General features: G+C 42.3%; 1 protein-coding gene across 1 annotated transcript; it reads right to left on the bottom strand.

The window, feature by feature from the left end:
- Nucleotides 1–185: 185 nt before the first annotated feature.
- Nucleotides 186–9,516, bottom strand: abhd8b (abhydrolase domain containing 8b). Its single transcript, XM_004553774.3, has 5 exons — nucleotides 9,295–9,516; nucleotides 5,568–6,377; nucleotides 3,693–3,863; nucleotides 3,046–3,262; nucleotides 186–1,988 (listed from the first exon to the last, which is right to left on the bottom strand). Exons 2-5 carry the CDS (start codon nucleotides 6,365–6,367, stop codon nucleotides 1,749–1,751), a joined length of 1,428 nt encoding a protein of 475 aa, XP_004553831.3. The 5' UTR covers nucleotides 6,368–6,377; nucleotides 9,295–9,516; the 3' UTR covers nucleotides 186–1,748.
- Nucleotides 9,517–10,609: the final 1,093 nt, after the last annotated feature.

The raw sequence follows: 10,609 nt of genomic DNA, 5'->3' as shown, positions 1-10,609 counted from the left end.
AGCTTTGTGAATACTCGCACAGATGTCAGCACTTTAATCCTCGAGCACGTGTGGGGGGGACGTTGTGACTCCCAGTGCTAATTCGCTGTGGTTGGACAGCTTCTGTTTGTTTGTGTGCAACAATATAACTGTAAAGAAGGTTGTTTCTGATTTTAAGAAAATTAAAATGGCAGCTGCTCCAAATGTAGAAAAAACAGAAGATTTATCTTTTATTTTTTTGAAAATTCACATTTACTGTGATCATGTAAATAATTTATCATGTTTTTCTTTGACAAAGGCCAACAGTTACAAAATTTAAGACACACAAGACACAAAGCAGACAGTTTCCTTCTATTTGAATCAAAAGCAACATTTCTTGCTTTGAATCTCAGAAACATTCATCCTAACCTGAAGTCAAAAGTATAAAAAGTCTGTCCTACGAATTTAAAAAATCAAATATGTTTGAAAAGAAAGAAAAGGGTGAGATCTGTGCCCTGTACAGCTGACTGAGGCCCTGTGAGGGTTTGTGAACACAGCAAATGCCAGAATTTAAATCCTCTAACGAACTAAACCTTTACAGTCACAGAGGATTTAACAGCTTCGTAGTGTTGATTGTTTACGCTGTGGCGTCACAGACGTCCACGTTAAACTACGAAGGACTCAAACGTTACAGTCGGTGCACTGGACAGTAACATGTTTCCAAGCTAAACTCTTTTGTGTGCATTCAGCAGACACAATAACACAACACAGTGTAATAAAGGACACGTAGAAGCTGTTTGTCAGCGACTCTCAGTCAGTTTTAGTGAGGAATGAAATCTCAGAGGTGCTACAGCACCGACACGTAGCAGCACTACACAATCAATAGTGTCTGCAAATACTTTGTGGTGTTCAGCTTGGACATGTTCTCTGTTGCAGTGCTCGACATGCTTCGTTTCCTGCTGCAGTTACACCTCGCTGCATACATGCGATCGTGCTGTTCCTGTAAATGTAGGACTCAGTGATGACCTGCAGTCATTGCTAAGTTTAGCCGTGCACACTCGATTGAACATCATTTTCTTGATGTCTCAGAAGCAGCAAACTTACTTTCACTTCTTTCTGGATCCCCCCCCCCAAACCCCCATTAATGCATTTCTATTAAATACCAGAAGCAGCTGCTTTCATAGCTACACTGAGCTTCATGCATCAGTGAGAAGAAGAGAAGAGAGAAGAAAAAGGCCAATGGACGGAGGTTTTGTTTTTCATCAAAAAACATCTTCTCAATTAGTTATTTTGCGTATGGCATTGTGTTATTTTCACATGCTTACCTTTACAACAGGTAAGGTTTGCAATACTTATGAGGAATAAAAACAATGACTGACTATCCAGCTACACTTCATAAGGTTGAGTCTCAGCTGTTAATTACAGCTTGTGCTCAACCAGGAGCCACATGTTCTTGTCCCAGTTTATCATCTTTCCCACTTGGCAGCTGTTTTCATCGTTGCCTTCGTGGCTGTTTCCATTTGTGCTTCCCCGATCCAGGTACCGTCACTGTAACGCATCAGTTCAAGGCACAAACGCGTCCTCGCTGCTGTGTGTTACGTGGTTGGAGTTTATTTGGAATCAGTGACCTCTGCAGAGTGTCCCGCCTCCAGCAGGACCAGTTAACTGGCTCACCATCAGGTTTAACAGCTTGCACCAGATGCACTGGGATGCTTGTGATGCACCGACTGGCCGACCACGATTCACCGTAACAACCAGTGTTTCAGCTCTGATGTGAACCTGCTGCCGCTTCATTGGGCTGGTTTAGCAGTCGCAGGCCGGGCCTTGCTGGGCTCAGCTATCGCCTGAGTGTTATCAGTTCGAGCTTTAGCGGTCTCTGGACGGGTTTTGGACTCTTTCTTTGGCGCTGGGAGGGTCAGCGGTTCCCAGAGGAAGAACTCGTGCAGGAGCGTATTAACAGGATCCGGACACTCCATCATGACCATGTGACTGCCGTCCTCCAAGACCTTCAGGAACGCCATTAGAAGTATCTGATAAAAATAAGGATAAGAATAAAGGTTAGACTCATCACCAGCTCAACACTTTCTGAATGATATTGTCAAATATTTCTGCAAATAACAAACTACAGTTCAAATGAATGAATCAGAGTCAAAGTGTGAATCCAAACAAAACCTTTTGGTCCTTTTTAGTGGGCGGAAAACAAGCACATTATGTGTGTAAGTTGACAGAAGGACACGATTTGGCATTTACATGAATTTCTGTGTCTCTTCTCATGAATCAGCCACTAAAGTTCAGCCGCTGCATCATCGTTTTAGCTGCTGTTTACCTGAGAATTTGTTAAAGCAGCTGATTTTTTTAAACATTCACTGGATGCTGTAAACTGACCTGATTTCATATTTCAGCTTGTTACGGTGAATTTGTTTGCAAACTGCTGCTCGTTTAGCAAAGCACTGATTCAGTTGTTTTTCTGGCCACCTGAGAATTATATTTCTATCTTTGCTTTGATTACCGACCCCTGAGGGAACGATCTGTTTCCTAAGCTAATTTCATCGCTGCGTGCAGAGCAGCTATTTTCATCAGAGAGAAGAACCAGGCTGAAAGATTATCAAATGTTCACCAGAGAGTTCAACTTGAAACACAAAGCAAGGTGATGATTCTTATCTTATATTACATAGCTTTGAAATTATGACGCTCTTCCACGTCTTTGTCCCGTCTTCCTCCAATCACCCCAGCTGGTTGCAGCAGATGGCCCCGCCCCTCCCTGAGCTGGTTCTGAGGTTTCTTCCTGTTAAAAAGGAGTTTTTCCTTCCTACTGTCACCATAGCACTTGCTCATTGGGGATCTTCTGATTGTTGTGGTTTTCGCTACCTTACAATATAAAGCACATTGAGGCACCTGTTGTTGTGCTTTGTTGCTGTATAAATAAAGCTGAACGTCTGTTTTAATGAAGTTTTTTAACTGGATTTTCTTCTTTCCAAACTGGGACACATTTCTTATCCTTTTCACCACAGAATGATGTTTTCAGTCCACAATCTGTTATTTATAATAATAATAGCTTCATTAGGAAGTGTGAGACCCCCCACTTACTTCTGCCATTCGTTGGTCCTCTTCAACAGGGACAAATTTGTCATGCATGCCATGCACCAGCAGGACGGGCACTGTCAGCTCAGCGTGGTAGACCTCGTCCCCCTCAGGCCAGTACTGCCCGCTCATCATGGCACGCAACACAAAAGACGACACATTGAAGGCATTGTTCTCTTTCAGCAACTGCTTCTCCCTGGCGCCCTGCCGAGCAAAGCCCGCCCTGCAGAGTAGACGACATTTATACCAAAGAAAAAATTATTATTTTAAACATTAATTTAACAGCAGATTAAACATAAGAAGAATTATCCTACATACATGATATTACACATACAATAAACAGGATTTGCTACTACAGACAGTTTTACTGTCTGCACGACTTTTATTTCTTTGTCAAACTCTCTTACTCACACTCTTTCTGCAAAATGTGTAAATACGATTGGTCTTAAATAAATATTGGCACTATGATGTAATATTGAAAAAGCAATGTATAACACTGCAAAATACCCAACTGTGTGCACATTTCATCTGACTGGACTCATTGCGTTTATGTTTAGGAGGCTACAAACCTGAACTTCAACTGTTTAGAGAAACAGAAAACAAACTGAGTCGTGCCTCCTTCCTTGGAGGATCTTTCAATTTCGCTGTCTTACTTGAGAAAGCACCAGGCGAGCAGCGGGGAGAGGCAGTGAAGCACACAGGTGGGCAGGTTGAAGATGGAGCAGAGGCTGGGCTCCAGAGCTGTGGGACCGCCGCCGTTGATCATCACCATCTTGTGAATTTGTTCTGGATATTCATGAGCCAGGAAGGTGCAGAACGACACACTAGACAAAAAGAACAACAGGCCGGTTACAGGACAGACTGAAAAAACCAGGTAATCATGCTGTGGTAGTCATCTTTGAAATCTACTGTTCAGAATTGGCCTTTTTTTATGTGTGAGTCCAAATATTGTGCCTCACTTTTTCACTTGCTCACATTTTCACAAGTCAGCACGTCTTTAAAGTCTGGATTAAATATAGTGTGTAAGAAACTGAGCAATAATTATCACAGTTAACAGCAATAACACTGATTTTAATGGCTATACAGGAAGTAAAAGGAAGTTAGTGTAGCATAAGACCCAGCTAAATAACAGACAGAATAAAATTTAGCATTATTTATATTCACTACACTCGAAAAAGTATTTATGCACAAAATGCCGACTTCAAGTCATTTGTTTGCAGGAAATTACAGGAATTTGATTACGTGTAAACTTTCCATGTAATTTTTGTTACATACAATGCAAAACACACTTATTAGAATCTGGTCAAAAGGAGTTCACTGGATGGGCATAGATTCAGTTTACAGGTTTATTCAGGAGGCAGAGCATACATACTAACTGAAGGCTGGCGGTTTGTGGGTGGTGCCAAATATCCTTGGGAAAGATTCTAAACCCAAGTTAGTCCCCAACCCCAACCAATCACAGCAGATGGCCCCGCCCCTCCCTGAGCCTGGTTCTGCTGGAGGTTTCTTCCTGTTAAAAGGGAGTTTTTCCTTCCCACTGTCACCAAAGTGCTGCTCATAGGGGGTCATATGATTGTTGGGTTTTTCTCTGTATCTATTATTGTACGATCTACCTTACAATATAAAGCACCTTGAGGCGACTGTTGTTGTGATTTGGTGCTATTTAAATAAAAATGAATTAAAGTTGCTCTCTGATGCATCCATCAGTGTAAATGTTAGTCAGAAAGCACATATGCATAGAAAAAAGTGCTTGGATGAATCATGCAAGTTGTATAAAGCTACCTGAGTGCTGAGTAGAGTAGAAAAGCACTTTATAAGAACCAGTCTGTTTACCATTTATTCTGTTGTATTTTACTCAAAGTTATTGTTTCATGCTTATGAGGGCAAAGAATCATTTATTTAGTTAGACTAGAAAGTCCCTTTGAAATTAAATATATATGTTATTCACATACTAAATGTCTGTGCTGTATAATTTACATTTGTGGTTTTAATTATAGCTCTAATTATAGAAGTTTAACAGTTCTTCTTAACATATCTTTTGTTACTGTATAGCATGTCCCACTGTATGTTGCTACACCTTTTGTTTACTGGCAACTTTATTTTCCATAGCTTATTATGATGTGTCTAAAAAAACTATTTTTAGAATTAGTTTTGAACATTTTTAATTATTCATCCCTTGTGGTCTTTGAACCAGTGTATTTGTTTTTATTGTAGCTTAATTGGTGTTATTTTTGTACTTTTGATTGTTTTTAATGTATTTAATCATTTTTGTGTATCACTTTATAACTGCTGTGACTGTTAAAGTGCTTGAAGTTGGTTTGGTAAAATTCTTGTTTTATCTTCATGAAATCTAAATATGTTGAATTTTAATGAAACTGCAGAGTAAATTCTTATATTTCAGAACCTCCAGTAAGATCTCAGATCTTTGCCTGACAAATGACTGAAACAAAGAGGCGCTGAGGTTTCCTGAACACTTCTGGATGACCTCCGGACCGTGTTCTGTTTGAACGCTGTGATCTGGGACTCACCCGTAAGAGTGTCCTATGAGGATATTCCTCTTCCGAGCGTATCTCTTGAAGATGATTCTCATATCCTCAGCCAGCGCATAGAACGTATACGCTGCAGGAATCTGCGGTGCTGAGCTGGCTCCGTGTCCTGCCAGGTCCGGGGCAATCACTTCGTAGCCCAGCCGAGAAAAGAAGTCCAGCTGGCTTCCCCAGATATCCAGCGAACCTCCGACTCCGTGAATGAAGAACAACGTCACATCTGGATGTGTCCCTTTACAGGCTGATATCTTCCTTTCACAGTCAATCACCACAGTGCGCTTGGGCTTCCGCCTGCGCTTCCTGGGTTGCTGAGATTGGTCAGTCTGTCCAGCAGCAGAAGCCTCACCCACTGCTGCTGCTGTGTCGGATGCGCCGTTGTTTCCAGCCGTGAGAGAGTCTGATCTCGCCTCAGGAATGCTGACGGGCGGCAACGAATTACCACAGTCCGTCAGTTCTACCTCCATGGTGCTGTTGGGTTCTGTCTCTCCATTCTGGCAGCTTTTCAGCTCTGCACTCGCCCTGTCACCCAAGTTCTCAATGAACAGCTGTCCGTTACGGTAAACTGTGATTTTTCGTTTGCAGCTCACACTCCCACCAAGCCCGGTGGGCTCCTCCACCACCGGCCTGTCGGGGATGATATGCCGAACTCGCAGAATGCGGCCCGGTTTTACCTCCACAAACTCGTAGCCATCAGCAGGTTCTGAGGTTTCTACAGGAACCACAATATTGGTCGGCTTTGAGGTGAAGCAGCAGAGCAGACCTTCCAGAAAGCTGGTCAGCATGGCTGCCAGTCTGCAGGGAATATAGTCACATAAAAACACACATAAGAAACACGAGCGAAGAGGGTCATTGAAGAGATGCAGACAGGCAGCAATGTGAACCTTTATCATACAAGCAAGCTCTCTAGTTAAGCCAGAATAAGAACACAAAACTATGGCAAAATGATTCTCTGCTCATGTCATTAGAAATTCGCTCAGGAAGATGAATATGAGGAGATGAAGGCACAGTACACATGCATACATGCATCAAGCACATGCATTTGGAGAAACAGCAGAGTTAAATGGCAAATATCAACTAAATATATGCTGCATGTCATTTAAGACTTCTCTACATCAACTGACTATCTGGGAAGCTTAAATGTACCATTCAGAGAAATAAACAAGTTCAGGTGCCTTTACAACCCGGCATCTGTTTACAACTTAAAGCCTTGCTGCTTTCTGTCAGACGTAACTGATCACCATCTTTACTCAGCACGGCCTTTCGTGGTATTAATAGACATGAACGGATGGTAATAGCTCCCTGAGTTAAAGCTGTCCACCATGTGATCGCTCTGCAGGAGCAACACGCAGCAGCACTACTGGTTAAAACCACACAACAACCCATCGGTGATTAAAGGTGCTTTTTTTGAAGCGTTGCTCAGTGATTATTGAAGGAAATTCATGAATAAAGAAAAGCCAGTGTTACTTTGGTGTAAATTAAGCTCATATAGACAGCACGCTCTTCTTCTTCTACTGTATATCATATTCTTCAATTCCAATACAACCACCTTTCTACTTCCTTGCTTCTTTTGAAACTTCTGCAACAATTTTGTAACTAAACAGCCCCCAAAAGGTGTCCCTGTACATTACACAGGTCCTCCTGCAGTATCAGTTGTTGGTTGATTATCTGCTATGGCAACAGCAGCCATGCAGGGTCTGCAAGCGTCTCTGCTGGCTGCATTATCCTACCTTCCTCCCTACTAGAAAGGATTATACTCTCAGTCTCTCTGTTTAAGTCCACAGAGCACAATCTGTCTCTGGATAAAAACAGGAAACTATGGCACTGTGCAGAGACAGTTTTATACTGTTGCGTTTTTCTCTCAACTTTACATCAGCTCCTGTTTTCATGTGGGGATTATAAGCACAACGTAAAACAATATTCCTGCTTGGCCCTTTTAGTCCTTTCTGCTTATACTGGCACATCCACTCTCCAAATAACAGTGCGGTGCTGCCTGTACTGACAGGAAGAGGCTGAGAGCGGCATTTTCACATAAGTGAGGGTCGCCCATTCATCTCACAACAAAAGGCATCATTTTGATCAGGCAGAAGGAGTGACGCATTTTATTTCCTGTTCCATTTGTATAAAATACTGGCGAGGCTGGATCATAACCTGAACCAGCTTACAAGCATAAAAGATAAACATTTATCCATCTACCACGCCCCCTGTCACATAGTCCGATCCCCCCTCATCCCCCTCACCAGAATTTACATTTCAAATATTGTATAACAAGACAAAACTGCAAACTCATAACTAACTGAAGCCTTTGATTGAAATACCAAATAATGACACTCGTTCTCTCTTTCACACGTGGCATCACTTCTGCTATTGTTTTGTTTGTATTAAGTGCACACATGAGTCTGTGACAGCAGACAGCCGATCCCTCAGCATGTTTGTGCTCTCTGCTCATGTTGCCTTCATATTGAATCATTTTTGGCTTTTTAAAGAACTTATTTTAGCATCGCACTCAACAACAAACAAATCCTCCCAAACATAAGAAGTCCCTTCAAATTGCATTATGTTTCTTCACGTCAATATACGGGCCGCAAGTGACGTGGGCCGCAAGTGGCCCCCGAGCCACGAATTTGACACCCCTGATGTAAATGAACTGAACACAAAGAAGGTCTTAACACAATCAGGACACATTCACATAGATGCAGGGTGGGAAGGACTCTTTTTTTTAACATATTGTAACACAAAGTCACACATGAAAGTACCTACATTCATCTAACACTATATTTTTTATGCAAAGTACAGCCAGGGTGTTACTATCTATTGATTGAACCATGATGAGCTTATGTTCACAGGCAGATATTCACAACATCCTCCCTGTGGCTGTGCCGTCCATTTAAATATCACCTGATTAAAGTCGTCCCTATTAGTGAGTTTGCTTCTTGCTAAAGTTCCTGCTCGGGCCCTGCGGTCGGAGACTGTGACTGGCTGTTATATAACATTGCATGCAGGTTAGACACAATCACAGTGGGACTGATGCGCAGAAAAACGAGTAGAGACTGTAATTCGGATTAAAAACAACTGCATTAGCTTCACTGTTGCTATAGTCTCACACTTGTTTATTTAATCAGTGTATTAGTTGTGCTGCACCATTAAAGATCCATTGCATTTGCTGACATGTTTGACACAACTAGAATCACATAGCAGGTGTGGACTGAAGCTTTGAAATGTGATATGTTAGTAAGTTATACATTTTTATAACCAGTTTGTTGTAACTACAAATTCATCAAAGTGACCATTAAGAAATAATTTAAGCAAAACAACAACGAAAATGCATCTCTAATGGTTTGGGTGGTGGTCTTCTTCTTCTACTACTACTAATAATAATAGGAGTCTTGTACCTGGTATTTAAAGCTGCTGGGCCCATCCATTCACTAAACACAATCAAAGCTCTTTGAATAGACTCACTGTCTGATGCATCAGGTGAAGCAAGTGCCAGAAGGTTTCTCTTTTCAGTGTACACTAGAATGTAACGTCAAATAAAAATCCTTTCCGTTATTTACACCGAATGACCCGTGCGTCTTCAATGACGGAGCTCACCTTTACATAGCGACCTTCGTCTTGCCTCCTGCAGAAATCCTTAAACTACTTTATAATCTGAATATTTACAGTCCGCAGAAAAAAAATGGGATAAACACACTAATTAAATCAGAAGGCTTACCTTTCCCTGTTTCCCTTCAAATTCCGTCTAATTTTTCAGATTGTTTTCTCGTCAAGCATCGGGGAAGTAGGAGAACTATAATCTGTTGCGGTCAATCCAGTAATCTAATTTATCTGGATTTTGTTGCCCTGTCCACATGGCGGCCAGTATCGACCGACTGACAGCGCATCTCTTTGTGGGTCACAGGTAGATCCACATATCTGCGCGCTCCAGAAACTCCACGTCCACGCTGAAATATCTGCGCGTGCGCTCAGAAACCCACCGGAGCTCCGCGGATGTTTTTAATCCATCGATAGCTGATCGTCTTACAAACACCGTTGGCTCCCTGTTCTGTTAGTGGGAGTGAACACTTGTCCCCTGCTGCTATGTAAGGGGAGACCAGACAATTGGAGAGAAACCTGTTTGTCCGGCGGGAAAGGTGCCAGTGAAGTAAAACCGATTAACATTTAAATCAATTAAAAAAACAAAGAAAAAGAAACGTAAAGAAGGGTGTGTGTCGGGGGGGGGGGGGGGGACAACAATACCTGCGGCTTTTCTAAAATAAAATAAAAAGTTAATATAAGCATAAATGTTTGAACAATTGACAATAAAAATCTTGTTGGTCGACATACATTTAAGGGCATGAAGTGTTCCTGCCTGTGTGTGTGTGTGTGTGTGTGTGTGTGTGTGTGTGTGTGTGTGTGTGTGTGTGTGTGTGTGTGCGTGCGTGCGTGCGTGCGTGTGTGTGAGAGAGAGAGGGGAGGGGGGGTGGCTTTTCATCCGAAACCCACTGGCACACTTTTAGAAAGCACTCAGTCCATTCTTCCTTGCCACCTTTCCTCACCGCTTCCTCTTTGTTTTTCTTGCATCTTGTCTGCTTCTCTCTCTCTCTCTCTGCCACACCCCTTTGTCTCTCTCTCTCTTCTTTTGTTGATCAGGAAAGCAAATTAGCTGAGCCACAGTTTCCCTTTAAATGTGGTCAATTTCTTAGACAGCCTTGCTTAACAAAACCATGAATTCTTTCACTCACTTCTAATAATACTTCCTTCACCTCACTTTTAAATAACTCTCTTTACTCACTTTTCGCGGATGACACCACAGTGGTTGGACTCATCTCAAGGGGGGATGAGTCGGACTACAGAGATGAGGTCAACAGACTGACTGAGTGGTGTTCAGTTAACAACCTCCAACTGAACACCACGAAAACTAAAGAACTTATCTTGGACTTCAGGAAGGGCAGAGCAGATCCGGCCCCACTTTACATTCACGGGAGCTGTGTGGAGAGGGTACACTCCATGAGGTTTCTGGGCGTGCAGATCTCTGATGACCTCTCCTG

Source organism: Maylandia zebra, linkage group LG17 (assembly GCF_041146795.1).
Source record: "Maylandia zebra isolate NMK-2024a linkage group LG17, Mzebra_GT3a, whole genome shotgun sequence".
Taxonomy (NCBI): Eukaryota; Metazoa; Chordata; class Actinopteri; order Cichliformes; family Cichlidae; genus Maylandia; species Maylandia zebra.
Note: the sequence above shows the minus strand (reverse complement) of the source record. Positions and strands in the feature narration are given on the sequence as shown.

What these genes read in the sequence shown, in the direction of transcription:
- abhd8b (XM_004553774.3), bottom strand. Translation starts at nt 6,367, where the DNA reads ATGCTGACCAGCTTTCTGGAAGGTCTGCTCTGCTGCTTCACCTCAAAG. An exon ending in CTCATAGGACACTCTTACGG is followed by an intron (nt 3,864 to 5,567) that starts GTGAGTCCCAGA and finishes CTTTTTGTCTAG; the next exon opens with TGTGTCGTTCTGCACCTTCC. An exon ending in AGGACCAACGAATGGCAGAA is followed by an intron (nt 1,989 to 3,045) that starts GTAAGTGGGGGG and finishes TATTTTTATCAG; the next exon opens with ATACTTCTAATGGCGTTCCT.